The sequence below is a fragment of the Alternaria ethzedia genome (assembly GCF_023757985.1).
Source record: "Alternaria ethzedia strain BMP 0044 chromosome Unknown scaffold_1, whole genome shotgun sequence".
Taxonomy (NCBI): domain Eukaryota; kingdom Fungi; phylum Ascomycota; class Dothideomycetes; order Pleosporales; family Pleosporaceae; genus Alternaria; species Alternaria ethzedia.
The window spans coordinates 383,900-400,764 of NW_026056194.1; the positions used below are offsets into that span (position 1 = coordinate 383,900).

Sequence of the window (16,865 nt, forward strand, 5' to 3'; positions counted from 1 at the left end):
AGCCGGGTGACGCAGGGACGGACGATGTGATTGCTAGCCCTACGACCCAGTGAAGCACATGTCGGACGGGCGCATGCGACGGTAGTGGACAGCGCCGTGGAGCAGCCGAGACGGTCGCTTCTGGATCTGGAGTGCGTCTCGAATAGGCGATTCTAGGCGACTGGCGGGAGTGCGAGGCTGGGGGGGATTGGCGTAGAGTGAGTCTGCCTGAAAGGAAGTCGCGATGCTCCAGGGCTCGCGTTGGCCTTGGCGCGCCGTCACGTCCGAGCGCGCCGGCCTTGTTGTCTGTGACTCGTCTCACCCTCACCACTTCACCTGTCCGAACCTCGCAGGCTTTCACACCGATTGACATCCTCGCCAAAGCTGCATCTATCCATTTCAACAACTCTATATCATGACTCAAAAGTGAGGCTATGTCGACTGGTCAGCCGTTTGCTTCACTTGAGTATAGACAAACATCGTCTGCCATCACCTACTGATCGTCCCAAGTCCTAGCACGGGAATGCGTGCAGCTCGACAAGCCAATCAAAGACTTTAGCAGCTGGGTGCGAGGCGTCTAGTCATGCCCACGAACGAATAAAGTATTCGTGTATCCATCTTGACATCATGGCTTCGTAGACCGCCATTTCAGAATCCTACATTTGGAGGCAAAGCAATCTTCCCAGGCACCTTGCACAAGGGGATGTGCGGCTGCGGAGCATCTTCCCCGCCGCCTACTTAGTTGCAAGCAGTACTCAACCCTGGCAGTCACACAATCGGTCGACTGTCGCTCGCCGTGCTCTCACCCGTCGACACGTTGTTTACCGCCGTTGAAGATGGCATCTTCTACACCCCAGATCAAGCTTTCTTCCGCCCGGGGAAGACTCTTATTCGCCGCTTGTACACCCTGTCTGCCAAACCAGCATCCCATTCCAGCATAACACTTTAGACTTAGTCCTTCCTGACGCCACCCGTCTATCCGCGCGGACGGGCCGCTGCGATTCTGATTGCCTTTGCCTGGCTTTTTGGGTCTGCCAACTAGACATACGCCCCTGTACGCCACTAGGTGACCTCTTATGGTGTTCATTGGGAGTGTAGGAAAACCTTGCCTCAGACTATTTAATATCGAGACTACGTTAGTGTTTTGTCCCCCAGAACAGTCTTCCACTCTTTCGCACATACAGCTCTTTGACTATCAACTTCCAATCCCACGTCTGATCCATCAATACTACTGCTCTCCGATCGATTTGTAACTACCACACGAACAGCATGGGCATCACTACGAGATCTTCAGTGGACAATGCCTCTGATCTGGTCAACGGACGCTCGGTTCATGCTCCATTGAGCTTATCAATGTCTACACCGCCGCAGGACCGCTCAAGAGATGACCCACCGTCACCTCCACCCCAGCCCCCGCCCAGCCCAGCACACTGGAACCGTATTGTCCCGGTAAGTTCTACTGTATATCGCATCGTATCATGTAGCTAACCCCACGCCAAGCTCGACCTTCTTGCACCACTAGAGATCTGAAATGTGAGGAGAGGACTTGTCTCGGTAAGTACGAAACGTTCCCACAGACTTTTACCAAGTCTGACTTTACTGAGTAGAAGTAAAATTGCTTTTCTTCATAAAGCAGCCACCAGGTTACATCCAACCGCGGCATCGGCATGTTCTTGTTTGATCCTCCCTTAGTGGTCTGGCCTTGCATGCCCATGTATCCTGCCAAGTATCGCTCTTCTCATGCGACGAGCGCTGGACTTTCTTTCGAATGTATGTTAATAGGTCAAACAAGCGTCATGGTGGCGTTTGTATGTTCTTGTCAGTCGCTAGGCGCGAAGCTCTCGGGGCTGAGTTGCCGTCGTCGTCACACTCTGTGCGAGACGTTTCCTTTTAAATTGAAAAGCTTCACATTCTCGATGCCATTGTTGTTCTTCCCCGATCAATTGTGCTGTACAACTTGCCAGAATGTCAAAAGAACCTTCGACTCCGCCTAACGACCAGTAGGTATTGCAAGCATTTACCATAAGCACTGAGAACTTGATCTAGCTCTCCCGAATCTAGATTTGTACGATCTCAGGTCCCGATAGCGATGCCCCATAATTGCTGATGGTGGTACCTTCCAGCTCGCTTGACCCGCTAGCGCGCACTAGTCGCGTCAGGGTTTTCGGCTTTTCCAGATTCGCAGAATCCAGGCCTGCGGCTCCACTCGACTTCAGCTGACAGTACGTATACGTACATCACATCCACGTACGTCAACAGTCAAAAATTAACTCAAAATACGGCTCCCTTCACCTGGCTAGGCAGGAATCCAGCCGAGGCACAAGACGTACTGGGCACTGAGCTTGACTGCAACGCTCCTGTAAGACTTGGCGCGGGATCGACAGTCCCACTATCCGCCACCAGCGGCTACCCACCTAACAACACCTGCCACTAAACGGCTGAGGGGACAAACACTCTCTCACCACCCTGCTGCTGACCACAGCTTCTGACCGCCGCCCCTCCTTCCTTCTCGTGCAGACCACCCAGCATGGCTGCCGACAAGCAAGGTACCGAGGAGCAGATCCTCCAATGGTACTCCAACCTCTACAGCCGCCGGGTCGACCTGGTAGGCGACTTTGCAGGCAGTGAGCGCTTTCTCGTACACGGCGAATCACTTTTGCTTCAGTGCTTCGGCGACCCACAGATCGATTTCGACCCTGGATATCAATTGCTGCACGCATCGTACGCCGTCGAGAAATTTCTACAGGGTCTCGTCTCTCGAGGCTGCAACTTCCACATTGCCTTCTTCGACGAACATCAAGATCTTTGCGTACCCCAGGATGCGTCGCCAGCCATAAGCGAGAAGTACCTGCTTGCACGAGCAGCTATCATCCGCCATCTCAAGGTCAACCTGCCAGATGCTGTTCCAGAGATTGAGATCAACACCTTCTCATCAGTATCATCCGATGGCTTCACGGAGTATCTGCGTGCTACAGACATTTACTTCGTCTTGTGTCATGACGGAGCTTCCTTCACTGATATCCGCAAGAGGCTGGTCCTACAGAAGGACCTTGATACCCTACAGGGTGAAAACAAGGATGTACAGGAGCGCCAACAAGAGTACAAGACTTCTTTCCGCACATTCATATACAGTATGATGCAGCGGGGCTACAGTGCGGCGCTTGTGAATGGACTGGAATGGGCCGATACCAAAGTCGTCACAACGGTTCTGGAGCATGCACGCTCTATGACGCTTGATGTCTCATCAGCAGTACGTTACTACTACAGTCCATATCCCTATAAACTTTGCACCTCCTGGCTTTTTGTCATGAAAAGTTTCCCCTTTGATAGCTTCGTCTGCTAATAACTTTGATCAGGAGCCCCATACAAACAAGAGATTGACCGATGTCGTTGATCTGTCGCACATGCGCGGCTTTCTGCAGACGATCAGGACTTCTTGTGATCAACTCCTAACTGAGCGCGAATACCTGACAGTACTGGTAGCTTCAAAGCTCGCAGCTTCCTATGCCGATCTGTCGGCTGTTCTACTGCAGCATGCAGCATTGCTTTCGGAGCTTCCACTATCTGATCGTATCATCAAGCAGCGCGAAATTCCGGATGACGTCAAATCTTTCATTCTGGACTTTTGCCACGAGGCGCGCAAGTTTATTGGTAGTCCTGCATGGGCTGAAGCCTTCAAAGGCCATCCGGACTGCGATTTGGCGGATCTCATCGACGGAAGACTTCTTGCACAGTGTGCGCGTAATCCTGCCACAGAGCCCAGCGAGCATCTCCAAACCCTGCTCAAGGCCACAGCAGCTCTGGACGTCCACGATCTCCCAGCTCAGCCAAAGGCTATTTCCACAACAAGCACGGACACTGCTACGGCCAAGACCAGCGATGAAGAGACAACAACGTACAAAGTTTTGCCCTTCTCGAACGACATTTTCGATCCTCATCTGGCGCCTATCAAACTAGATGTGTCAAAGTCAGGAGGCAAAGCAGACCCGACTACTGCTAACATCTTCCGCGAAGTTACGCATTGGCATAACCAGAGATCGTTGAATCAGAAAACAAAGGTCGTCGTCGAGAAAGATCCGAAGATAGCGAAGAAGGCTCTCCGCCGAAACCAGTTCTTCATGGCCGAGATGACTTCGTACGCCGCCAGTCTAACAAACGCCGTTGGCAAGGTACTAGATCCAGAGACCATCACTCTCGGCGACAAGTCGAAAGCAGGCCAAGCGAAATCTATGACACCGACTCAGACGATCGAGAACAAGCGACCAAAGCAAGCGTCTAGACAGAGCACTAAGAACATTAATGCATCAAAGGAGGCCATGCTTGCCAACATCGCAGCAGGCTCAAAGCGTAAAGATGAAGAGAACGCGAAACAATGGTACCAAGCCTGGACCGTCTCATGTGCGGGCCTTGAGAAGCAGGTCGACTTGGCTTCCAGATACAACAAAGCCAGGCAATATCTAGCCGACCGCAATGAGGCTCAGCGCCAGGTCATTGGTCCCGATGTGCGGATGTACATGCTGAACGTTCTCCTGGAGATGTGGGTGCGATTTTGCCGCGACGGCACCAAAGAGAAGGGTCTTTACGTCGCTGCGCTTCTTTTCGATACTGCTCGGACTATTAGCAACTATGAGACTGTTACTAAGACAATTGCAAAGTGTCTGGCTCTAACAATTGAGCGCCTGAAGCTGCCCACGCTGCAAGTGCCCGCAGAACAAGGCGATCGGAAGCTGCCGTTCAAGTTTGTAAGTTGACTAAAACCTTCACAACCTGCAACCGCTAACAGGCTTATAGGTTCTGGAAGAGACCGTTGTATCGGATCTAGCCTTGACCCTCTCTCCAGAAGAGTTTCAGCTTCTCCACTGCGGACCGTACTTTGACCGTACGATCGATTCGGCGCCAGATTCTCGTGTACCGTTCGAGCCAGATGCGTGGCAGCGACGCGTGCTGGATGAAATTGATGCTCGCCGCAGTCTGCTCGTTATTGCCCCAACTTCAGCGGGTAAGACATTCATCTCGTTCTACGCCATGAAGCAGGTTCTCGAGGCGAACAACGATGATGTTCTTGTATATGTTGCTCCTACCAAAGCTTTGGTCAACCAAATCGCTGCTGAAATCCAAGCACGATTCTCGAAGAACTACAAGTACAGCCAGTCTGTTTGGGGTATTCACACACGAGACTACCGGATCAACAACCCCACAGGATGTCAGATTCTTGTAACAGTTCCCCACATTCTCCAAATAATGCTGCTGGCCCCTAGCAACGCGAAGAGCTGGTCCGAACGAGTGAAGTGGATTATCTTCGATGAAGTCCACTGTATTGGCCAAGCCGAAGACGGTGTCGTCTGGGAACAGCTGCTACTCATGGCTCCCTGCCCCATCATCGCGCTCTCGGCAACCATTGGCAATGCAGAATCTTTCAATGACTGGCTATCCGCTAGTCAGAAAGCTGCTGGCAATGAATTGGTTATGGTACAACACCCACACAGATATTCTGACCTCCGAAAGTTTGTATACACGCCGCCCGCCAAACGCAACGCAGCTAGCTATCTGCCGCTCCCGAGCAACCGCTCATTTGCACAGCTGGGATTAGACGAACATACAGACTTCGCTTTCCTGCATCCTGTAGCCAGCTTGATCAATCGCACGCGCGGATTGCCCAGCGACTTGTCCCTTGAAGCCCGAGACTGCCTTACCCTATGGCAGAGTATGACCAAGTACCAGACGGCCGAGTACCCGGTAGACAAGTCTCTGGATCCATCTTCAATACTCCCAACAGTCATTAAGAAGGCAGACATAATCAATTGGCAGGCTGGCCTCAAGAAGCTTCTTACTGCATGGATGGCCGATGACAAGTCGCCTTTTGCTCAAGTTCGGAAGGATCTCAGCAGCCCCATATCTGGTTTACAAGAGCATCAAATCGGCGAGGACGCTGGAAACGACGCTGTAGACAACAAGGGACAACTCGATGAGTTGGGCATGGAAATCAGCCACGACATCTCTAGCATACTACCTTTGCTCGCTGATCTGCAGCAACAAGACGCGCTTCCGGGTATCATATTCAACTACGATCGTGCGATTTGCGAGAAGATGTGCCAAACGCTCATGAAGCAACTTGTCGATGCCGAAGTCGCCTGGAAGGAGACTAGCCCGAAATGGAAGATTAAGCTGCAGCAGTGGGAGGACTGGAAGAAGGAGGTACGTTTATCTCTTTAATCAATAAATGCACGTGTAAAACTAACTCTTTTCTAGGTTGCGAGACGAGAGAAGCAAGGCCTTCGCGGAGATGCCTCTAAGGGCATGACTAAACAGGACCAGATGAAAGAAGCCGCCAACGTCGAGGTCAGCACCTTTGCTTCGTTTGATCCGAACAAGCCTCTCGATGGATTCCACTTCGCGGATCACAAGAAGTTGTCACAAGAAGAATTTGCTGTACACGCGAAGGAGCTACGTTATCGTGGAGTCGATGAATGGCTTATCGACGGCCTCATGCGCGGTATCGGTGTCCATCACGCTGGTATGAACCGAAAGTACAGGTACTGCGTTGAGATGTTGTTCCGAAAGGGTTACCTTCGCGTTGTGATCGCAACAGGTACACTTGCTCTCGGTATCAACATGCCCTGTAAGACTGTCGTCTTCTCAGGCGACTCTGTCTTTTTGACGGCGCTCAACTTCCGTCAAGCTGCCGGTCGTGCCGGTCGTCGAGGTTTCGATATGCTTGGAAATGTCGTTTTCCACGGAGTGTCTCTCAGCAAGATCCACAAACTCATCAGCTCCCGGTTACCTGATCTCAACGGACATTTCCCCATCACGACAACACTGGTACTTCGTTTGTTCACGTTGTTGAACTCATCCGAGAATGCGCCGTTCGCTGTCCGATGCGTCAACTCCCTGCTCTCACAGCCACGACTCTACCTTGGTGGCGAGGATGCGAAGATGACAGTCCTCCATCATCTGCGTTTCTCAATTGAGTACCTGCGGAGACAGCATCTTCTGGATGCGCAAGGTGTACCTTTGAACTTTGCAGGTGCTGTATCGCATCTGTACTTCACCGAGAATTCATCCTTTGCCTTCCACGCTCTGCTGAAGGATGGATACTTCCACGAGCTTTGCGCCAAGATCGACACAAACAAAGAAGTGGTATTACGCGAACTCATGCTCACTATGTCGCATCTGTTTGGCCGACGTCACTGTCGACAGGCGGACGAAGAATATGTACGAGAGATCGTGAAGAAGAGCCCATCGCTTGTGTTCCTGCCTTCAATGCCAGAGCACGCTGCGAATGTGTTGCGTCGCCACAACAAGACTACGCTCGATATTTTCACAGCCTACGTGCGCAGTTTCGTCGACCAACATGTTCAGGAGCCTGACAACACGCTCCCATTGACAGATGTCACCGTCGGTGCCGAAGCCTCTCCGAAGTCAGAGAGCCAGAACGTGAAGGCACGCTCCACTTTTGTTGCTCTTTCGGGATACGATGACAAATTCGAGTCCATCCACGATCTGTGCAGCACCAGCCGTTCCGGCGTCTTCCTTGAAGAGGCTGTCGTACCTCACGTTGGCCTCTACCCTGAAGATTCCGATCTTCCGCTGAACGCTTACCTTTATGACTTCTTCATGCACGGTGACGTCAACGCTCTGATCACGGCCAACAAGATTCGTCGTGGAGATGTATGGTTCGTACTGAACGACCTCAGTATGACGCTCGCTACGATTACTACAAGTTTGTCGAACTTCTTGGGTCTTGCAACAGAGTCCGATCTCGACTTCATCGACGTCCGAGGTGGTGGTGACGACGAGGAAGAGAACCGGGAAGACAAAATGCTACCGAGCGACACTGCGACAGAGGCCAGTTCAGCCACCACTGCTTCCACGAGCAAAGTCCCACCCAAGCAGGAACTGGCGTTCCAACCCAAGAAGAAGGCCAAGAAGAAGGTCGAAGAATCATGGGAGGATGAGATGGGTAGCTCTTCCAGCGAATCGGAAGTCGAGGAGAGCTGGGATGCCGAGGACGACGATGAGAAGAAGGAACCGCCCGCTTGGGAGGAAGGCGAGGGCTTGTTGAATGTGCTGAAGGCGTTCAAGGCTCTGAAAGAAGACTTTGACACCAAGTTCAAGGCTATGTGGGCTTAAATGCAACAGCGTATAAGCCTGTTTTACAGTGTCAATATCATAGACATTACAGCCCTTAACGAAGTAGATGTTGATTCCAAGAATTCCCATTATCGTATAGCTTCCTCAAGTCATAAGTTCATAACATAGTTCTCAACCCACTTGCATCATGACTGCGATGGCGCAAACTTGACTACGTTCCTCAGTAAATCTGTGCCTGTCTTCTCACAAGCTAATAGCAAGCTATCTATCCCCGGAATGCTTTCCAGCTCATCTTGCGTCTGCGGTCTTGCTCTGATGATCAAATCCAACGTATGGTCTGTTATGATGGGTGGAGCCGTTGCGGATCGAGCGGGCAATTTTCGCGTTACCAGTTTACTGAAAGCCAGAAGCTTTGACCGAGCGATGCGCGATCCAGGTGATAGTGGTGGAGTCTGCATTGGAGCTAGAGCTGAGGCTGAAGCAGGGCTTTTGCTCGCGACACCGAGGGCGTGGCTCAGGGATGGTTGCTGCGTGAACTTTGCTTTCGATTTAGAAGGTGTCGTTGTGTCTAGTGGTCCTTCTTCCGATACTTTGCCAGCTAGTGTGATGCGAGGTGTGGTTACCGTCGGATTTTGTAACGGTTCTCCCGCAGACTGAGTGGCTTTTTCTGCGTCGGTCTTCACCGGACTCTCAGCGCGTTTGCGCTTGGTGCCGGCGCTTGTTCGACGATGGCTGGGACTGCCAAAGTCTAGTGATGGGAGGGTATCGTCAGAGTCGTAAGGGGATGTGCTGCCATGAGATTCGTTGCCATGACCCACACCAAGTTTTGTCTCTGCCATGGTAAAAGACAGGCCAGTGTGTAGCTGAGGTGTCCGAGGGGGTGCTGTTTCGAAAGCGGGCGAGGAGTCTCCAGAGCTATCATCTGCAACCTTGCGTTGCACCTTTGGGCGGCGGGGTGTATGCGGCAACTGGGTTTCGGGTTCGGATGGCTTCACAGTCCCAGCTGATTGCTCGATACCGTTCGTGGCAAGGAAGAGTGAGATAACCTCGAGCCACTCGTTACCGTACTTTGTTTGCTGGATCTTTCCGATACCTTTCACAGCAAGCAGGCTCTCAGTATCGCAAGGCTGTGCGCGCGCAATGGATTCTAGCAGAGTGTCGGATATGACGCGAGAAGGCTGTATCTTTCCAGTCTCTGCAAGGGATGCTCGCCGAACAGCTAATTCTTCGAATAATGCTTGTGAAATATGATCCAACGTTGACCCACTAGTCTTCGCAGGTGCAGTCTTCTTCGGTACTTTAGAGCTTGTTCTTGTTGTTCCACTCTTTGCAGGTTTGACACCAAAGAAGGCTTCTGTAGTGATGGTCGTACCGTCTCCGACGTCCAACAGTATCGGATCATCTCTCGATGCCTTGCCGCTTGGGTACTTCTCGGCGTGAATCGGTAATGGTGGGGTAGGCCTCATGGCAAGTCTCTTCGCATTCATACAATTGTAAAGCATGAAGCCCGCGTACGCATCTCCAGCCGCGTAGTTGATCTGATCTTTTGACAGGGGCTTGCTCCAGTTGCTTGTCCTCACGTCGCCCTTGTAAAGGGGCAAACCGAGCTGCTCCTCCACCTGATGTGCCAAACTCACCAGCTTGACTGAAACCAACTCCGGCTTTGCAGGGCCGAATTTCACGAGGCGATAGAGATGGCTGGATTCGACGGCACCTTTGGGCTTGAGCCCGAAGAAGCGACTCAATCTCGAAAAGTCCGCCTTCAGCACATTGACACCTACTTTGCCAATCTTGGGATCCTCAAGAATGCGTTTCAATGTCGGCGCGATTATGTCTTCGCTCGTCTTCCCTGGGTGCAGTCCGATGTGAAACAAGGCAATCTTGTCTTCAGAGGCGAGTTGGATCAGTCCAATCTTGTTTTGCAAATCATCTCTTTTCCAATCATTCCATGGCCACTCCATGTCAAAACCAATGACAGGCTCCTCCAGGAATTGCTTTGCATATATTTCGGATTGCGCCTTATTCTTGCTATACAGAACTTCGACTTCCTTGCCTTCGGGGCCTCGATAGAGCCGATGACTCCACCATTGTTTTGGTGCGGCTTGAGTAGATGAGAAACCATAGGACTGGAGTGACGAGGCTTTGGGCTTCTGTGGTTGTATGCAGTACGCGAGTGGCCAATGTGGTTTCGGTGGTTTGGCGGGGTCTTTTGAAGCCACGACGGCGTGGCTGGAACCTGCCATTGATGTTATGCCCTTCCAATGAAGATATCGTCCAGACCCAAGTCGCCGGCGAATAATGATGGATGGCATAGGAGATACCTAGGAGGTATCCCTGATCGCGCGACATGCACGCAACGTGGCGATCGGCGCTAAGAGAAGCACAGACTGTCTTCAGCGCGCGCTCACGTGTGACGCCCCTAGCGTGTTTTGCCAGACGCTCTTGCCCAGCAGTCCATGGCTACTCCCGGTTGGTCCCATCAATGCTACGTCAGACTTTTGTCTGGAACAGTTGTCGGAATCTGAAAGACGCCTATACTCGTCTCTTTGCTCCAGTTTCGGAGGTTGACACCTTGGCGAAACCCTGACAGGTCTGCAGACGTTCCCCACTGCGTCATTACGGCGGGGATGCAGACCGTGAACCGTTGCGAAATCCGCTACTTCAAACGGCTCTCACGACCTCCAGTCTCGATTTCGACCCCAGATGTCTGTGCATCATCTTTTCATAAGTAGGCGCTCTGTTCGGGGGCGCTTCGGAGACCTAGGCAGCGAGATATCGCCTGAACACTGTCACGTAGCTGAATGACGAAGGATTGACTACACAGCAGACATTTTCTTGCATTATCAATGCCTCCTACGACTTCTTGCGACACATGAGCGAATTGTCGAAAGGTATGATCCTGGGTTTGCTTTAGGCATTGTGGGCGTGACGATTGCCAAGATGTGACAGCTAGGTCTTCACGCAGATGCGGTTTCATAGTCATATGGAACACTCTACGTAAGCACGTCACCTACTATCGGCGCTAGATGCACTGCGACAGACTATGCTACGGCTTTGGCGAATATTCCTTGGGGCCGCGTACTTCGATAATGACGGTATATGTAGGCTGGTAGCCTCATTTCGGGCCGCCTCCAAAAAACCACTTTTATTCCATCCTGTGTACAAAGTTCTCCACGTATTTGTTTATAAACGTATTTTCTTTATGATGCATTTCATACCTTCAGTATTGGTCGCTGGATTAGTGGGTCTTGCGCAGGCGCAAGTACCCTCAGGTTTTACGCCTCAGGCTACCACCAAGCTTGAAGTCATCTTCAATTCGACCATGGTCAACACAGCCGGGCAGCAATTAGCAAAAGCCTGTAAGTTCCCAGATGCCTTGAATCTGGATGAAGTCCTGACTTGTCTAGCTGCCGCGACACAACCACAGCTTGCATTATCCAGCGCCATGATAGATGCAAGCCAAACATACATGTTTGTGATGCTCGACCTCGATGTACCACCAGCGGACGGCAGCACAGAACGCCGCACACTACTACACTGCATGAACACCGGATTCAAAGCAACAAAACAACAACTCATGGGCGCCGCCACTCTGCTTGCATCATCGGAAAAGGGCCCCGCTCCATACATCCCTCCAGGCCCTCCAGCGACCGACACAGTCGCGCATCGATACGTCGAACTGCTCTTTCCGCAACCTGCCAGTCTGAACATCCAGGCATCGGCATTCGCTGGCGTACAAGATAGGATTGGCTTTGACATCCAATCGTTCATGTCGCAGAACGGTGTGAGTGCGCCGCTCGCGGCAAACTTCTTTCGTGTTGACGGAAGGATAAGCGCAACGGCTAGTGGAACTGGATCAGCAACAGTAGCGTCGGACGCTGTTGCTACGCCTACGGGAACACCACAGGCCTTCACTGGTGCAGCTGGAGAGATCAGCGTACCGTATGGGACGGCTGGTTTGCTTAGCGGTGTGGCTCTTTTCGCGGTGCTCGTATTGTAGTTTACTATGTATCTTGAACGAATGTTACGATGTTATGAACTGGATCTGAAAGCCGAAATCGTGTCTAAATGTAATATTGGTGATCAAAAAGCATGACAGCTACGCATACAATTGTACTTCGAGTTCCATGTGCACTGCTCTAGTTCATCGCCTTATCAGCATCCACGATACTGTAGTACTTGTTACTGCTTTTAACGCGCATGCCCTTGCCATACTTAATCATTACGAGAAATACTGCTGATGCTGCCATTCCAACGAAGGCTGCGGATATGAAACAGTTCTGGTAGCCCAAGTCTGTCAGCCACGGCGTAATGCTACGTTTCGTTAGCAAGTCATTCTGTAAAAGCTTTGAGGAACTCACCCGTAGCTGATTGCAAACGACATTGTGTTGCGAATCAAGATAACCGTCACGATCGCATCGCCACTTATGTCGTGGTAGCTGTCGATCATGTAGTTCACGCTGATGGTGACGCCGACTGATGAAGTGAAAGCGACGCAGCCCATAGCAAAGACTAGTCCGAACCAGTGTACGCCATGTGCAGCACCAACACCCCAGAGTATCAAGAATGCCGGGACCATCACCAAACAAACTGCAAATGGCCATAATCGATGTTCAGCCTCCATGACGCCGTTGTTTCGGCGCGCTAGTTTGATGGTCAACCAGTCGCTGAATCGTCCTGAGAAGAGTGCTCCGGCAATCACTCCAATGCAGCAAGACACGTAGCTGAGACCGACCATGGAAGGCTTGAAGTTGTACCCTGGGCCGCCGAGGATGATTGAGGCAGTGGCGTTCAAGACGTTGAACCAGATGAGGTAAGAACCGTAGCTGAACCCTGCGTAAAAGATGACGGGCCAGCTCAGGTACATGAGACTACGTTTTGCCCGCTCAAAGACGTTTGACCCTGGCGATGGTTGCCAGATTGACAACTTTTGCGTAAAAGTCTTTGTTGATACTCGCATATCATCGCTCGCAGTTGACTGCGAAGTCGTCGTGTCGGCCTTCTCTTGATCCACTACCTTGGATGGGTCTCTCTGCGGAGACTCAGCTGTGACGGCGACCCCCTCAATCTTTCTTGTATAGTTGGTCTCCTCCATGAATAGGAACATGAAGATCAGCGAAACAGTCAAGAAGATTGCCGGCCAGTAAAAGACCCACTGCCACCCTTGCCCTTCCGCAATGAAGCCGGAGATGATGGGAGCAAAGTAGTTGCTACCGGCCAATGAGAACGCATAGAACCCCATGTATTTCCCACGCTGATGGGTGAAGTAAACATCGGTCACGGAGATTTCGGGTAGAGCTTCCACTGGTGCGACGAAGAAGCCCATGACGATACATCGAGCTATCCACTCGCCGTTGCTTTTGACGTATGCACTTTGAATGTTAGTGTAAGGGCATTTCACTGTAGATGTAATTGCACTCACCTCCAGATACTGCATCCAATGGCACCGACGACAGATATGAGGAAAGTGAGACGTTTGCCATATCGTAGTGCAAAGGGCTGCCAAAAGAGAAGACCCCAACCGAGGAACAGGAACATGTATCCAGTGCCCTCGTTCAGCGTTGACACAGATACGCCCGAGGCTTCCGATAGTGGTACTAAGACGGAGTACACTGTCGAAACGGCGATACCCGTCATCCAGGTGTATCTTCACGACTCATTAGTCTCATGAGTGGTGCGCGGTAGTTGCACGTACAGGTTGGTACATATCGTCGAGATGAGCTTGCGGCGCGGAGACCAATTAAGCGGATCATCAGGATCACTCGATGGCGCTGGGTTGAGGATGATGTCTCCATTGCCTGCATGTCGAGCCTGAATGCTATGATCCAGATCCACCAGGTGCACAGTACCCGGCACGGGAGCCGTATCGGCGGCGTCTGCGCCAACGGTCATTGTGATAGTCGACTGCTAACTAGGTAGCTGTAGGCTTCAGCTGCTGATGCAGTTATATCTTGAATGCTGAGCTCCTGGAACCGGTTGTACCAAAGTAGACAACAAGAGTGGGGTGGCATGCAGGTGCAACCCCAAGAACATGTGTAAGCTGCGTCATTCCAGTTTGGAGCTCGTCGTGGAGCCTGCATGTTCGTTATCACATTCCATCGTCTCCAAATCCTTGCCCTCAGGGTATATGATAGCAAGCCATGGAGATAGCCACCCAAATGTCTTTGCTGGGCTGCCCATCTCCGTGTGTATCTACCGGCTTACGCAACTTAGCAGGTCCATGCGAAGAGACCAAGAGTCGAGATACCAGACACAAAGCGGGGAAACGTTCGCCTGATAGGCAGTAGAGGCGCTGCGTTTATTGGAAGATAACCGGAAAGTTGGAGTTGTTGGAGCTGGATATGGAAAGGAGTTGCTCGCTAGCTGATGCGGGACAATGTGGGATGACGCGCTAAGGGCCGTTCGTCGGCATCTATTCCGCTCCTTCAACACCAACCACGCGCCTTATCGGCTTTATCGCCATACGATAATCGGCCGTCATATACCAGCACGGAACTTTTCCGGGCACCACGTTTACATACGGGATGTCTCTCAGCGCCACGAATGCCAGGGTATCTTGTCCTGGGCCTAGCCTCGACAATGACGATACATGTAGAGATAAGACCGCGATGCTGGTTTACATGATTGACAACCTTGGAACGCTTGAGCACACAGGCTACTCACATCCTCCAACCACCTAAACTAAACCAGAATGACCGATCACCCTTCCGAGCTCGCTATAGTTCAGCCCAAGCCTGTGCCTCAAGGTACAGCAGATTACGAGAAGAAGCGAGCCTCAATCCTTGAAGCATTCGCGCAAAAAGTGCCTCCGGAACTACGTTTGTCGCCAGAACTATTCGCCAGTCCGCCCAAAGATGTCTCGGGAATACCAGTCACCTGTGGTATACTCACATCCGCTGAGATCGACATCACGGAAAAGTACGATGCAGTAGGCCTTGCTGAAGCCATTGCTACACGGAAGCTATCAGCGGTCGAAGTAGCCACTGCGTTTTCGAAACGCGCTATCATTACACATCAATTGACATGCTGCTTGACCCAATGGTTCATGGACGAGGCTGTCAAAAGGGCGCAAGAGCTGGACGATTACATGTTAAAGAACGGCAAGACGATTGGCCCTCTCCACGGTGTTCCCATCAGCATCAAAGAGCACATGCCCATCGCTGGAACCTATTCATCACAAGGATCGTTAGCGAGCGTTGTCTTCAATGAGGAGGATTGCCTGCTGGTGTCGATGTTGAGAAGTATGGGTGCAATATTCTATTGCAAAACCAATCAGCCTCAAACGATCATGCACTTGGAGTCGACATCTCACTATGGCCGCACGCTGAACCCCTTCAACATCAACCTTAGTGCTGGAGGCTCATCTGGAGGCGAAGCTGCCCTAGTAGCCATGAAAGGATCAGCGCTCGGCGTAGGCACAGATATCGGCGGCAGTATAAGAGGTCCTGCCGCATTTTGCGGTGTCTATGGATACAAGTCGACTTCATACATGCTACCGATGAAGGACTTCCTCGCTCATTCATTTTCGGCAGAGCTCAACGTCCTGTGTAGCACTGGTCCATTCTGTCGGAGCTTGCGCGACATGGATCTGTTCATGACGACCGTTCTGGACCAGAAACCGTACTTGCTGGATCCCAAGGTGGTTCCGCTTCCTTGGACAGGCTTCAATACCAAAAGCAAGAAGCTCTTGAGGGTTGGTATTATCGAAAACGACGGGTTCATTGACCCTCAGCCACCAGTCAAGCGCGCTATAACATGGGCTCGTGAACGTCTCTCGGATGCTCGGTACTCGGAGGTCATTCAGGTGAAGCCGTTCACGCCCTACAAGGCACAAGAAGCTTGGAAGCTGATCCGCCGTATGTACTGGCCAGGCGGTGGCAAACTAGCGAAGGAAGATGTGATGTCCACAGGCGAGCCAGTTTTACCACTGAGCGACTGGAACTGGAAAGATGTTGAGCCTCTCGGTATGCTTCATGCTGAAGAGGTTAATGAGCTTCGTGCTACCCGCGACAAATACCGGTATGAATTTGCCGACAGCTGGAATGAACAGGAAGTCGACATCGTCATTGGGCCTGCGTTTGTTGGCCCGGCCTCTGCGCATGACACAGCGTTTTATTGGACATATACGAGTCTGTATAACTTTGTTGACTACCCCGGGGTGGTTGTACCTACACCCATCAAAGCAGAGGGCAAGGAAGCATATGCCGCAGGGTACAAGCCATTGAGCGATGAGTGCAGACACACCAAAGAGCTGTGGGAGAGCTCAGACTTCGAAGGAGCGCCGATCAACTTGCAAGTGAATGCAAGAAGGTATCACGATAATGACTTGTTTGGGGCGTTGAAAGTCTTGAAGGATGTTTTGGATCTGCCGTAGTAATAGGCCTGGAACTCTGAACATAGCGCGCTCCTGTACAACACACACACATATACTGCCAGTCTCATGGATATCCCAGTGACGGCTTTTATTTGTCCTAATGGAAAGCGCACCGAACAAGCCAAAAGCGCTATATTGATAGCAAAAGTGACGACATCAAACGCGCTTGATAGAAGCTGTCACCTTATACAAGGGAAAAACCAAACACCTAGGAGCCTACGTTGTTGTTAGGCTACTAACTTCGCAAGCTTTTATCTTAATGTAGGCTCTTAGGTGTTCGGTTTTTTCCTTGAATGGGGTGCTGTGATGCAGGAACAACCGAGGTGGCCGCAAGCGGATGGAAGCGTGCAGGGATGTTGCGCGGAAGGTGCGCTGCTCACACGTCAACACCACCCACGGGCGCAATACCCACTTCCGCACC

The 16,865-nt window shown here is 51.6% G+C and overlaps 5 protein-coding genes across 5 annotated transcripts; 3 read left to right on the forward strand and 2 right to left on the reverse strand.

Moving 5' to 3' along the window:
* Positions 1–2,506: 2,506 nt before the first annotated feature.
* Positions 2,507–8,109, forward strand: J4E87_000128 (uncharacterized protein; the record flags this gene model as incomplete). Its single annotated transcript, XM_049371787.1, has 4 exons — positions 2,507–3,229; positions 3,336–4,721; positions 4,771–6,174; positions 6,229–8,109. The coding sequence occupies 4 exons, from the start codon at positions 2,507–2,509 to the stop codon at positions 8,107–8,109; spliced, it is 5,394 nt and encodes a 1,797-aa protein (XP_049237921.1).
* A 146-nt stretch (positions 8,110–8,255) lies between these two features.
* Positions 8,256–10,313, reverse strand: J4E87_000129 (uncharacterized protein; the record flags this gene model as incomplete). Its single annotated transcript, XM_049371788.1, has 1 exon — positions 8,256–10,313. The coding sequence occupies one exon, from the start codon at positions 10,311–10,313 to the stop codon at positions 8,256–8,258; it is 2,058 nt and encodes a 685-aa protein (XP_049237922.1).
* An 846-nt stretch (positions 10,314–11,159) lies between these two features.
* Positions 11,160–12,070, forward strand: J4E87_000130 (uncharacterized protein; the record flags this gene model as incomplete). Its single annotated transcript, XM_049371789.1, has 3 exons — positions 11,160–11,165; positions 11,357–11,429; positions 11,478–12,070. The coding sequence occupies 3 exons, from the start codon at positions 11,160–11,162 to the stop codon at positions 12,068–12,070; spliced, it is 672 nt and encodes a 223-aa protein (XP_049237923.1).
* Positions 12,071–12,209: 139 nt separating this feature from the next.
* J4E87_000131 (uncharacterized protein) lies at positions 12,210–13,962 on the reverse strand (the record flags this gene model as incomplete). Its single annotated transcript, XM_049371790.1, has 4 exons — positions 12,210–12,384; positions 12,432–13,442; positions 13,493–13,717; positions 13,766–13,962. The coding sequence occupies 4 exons, from the start codon at positions 13,960–13,962 to the stop codon at positions 12,210–12,212; spliced, it is 1,608 nt and encodes a 535-aa protein (XP_049237924.1).
* Positions 13,963–14,761: 799 nt separating this feature from the next.
* On the forward strand, positions 14,762–16,444 carry J4E87_000132 (uncharacterized protein; the record flags this gene model as incomplete). The annotated part of the gene is made up of 1 exon (XM_049371791.1): positions 14,762–16,444. The coding sequence occupies one exon, from the start codon at positions 14,762–14,764 to the stop codon at positions 16,442–16,444; it is 1,683 nt and encodes a 560-aa protein (XP_049237925.1).
* Positions 16,445–16,865: the final 421 nt, after the last annotated feature.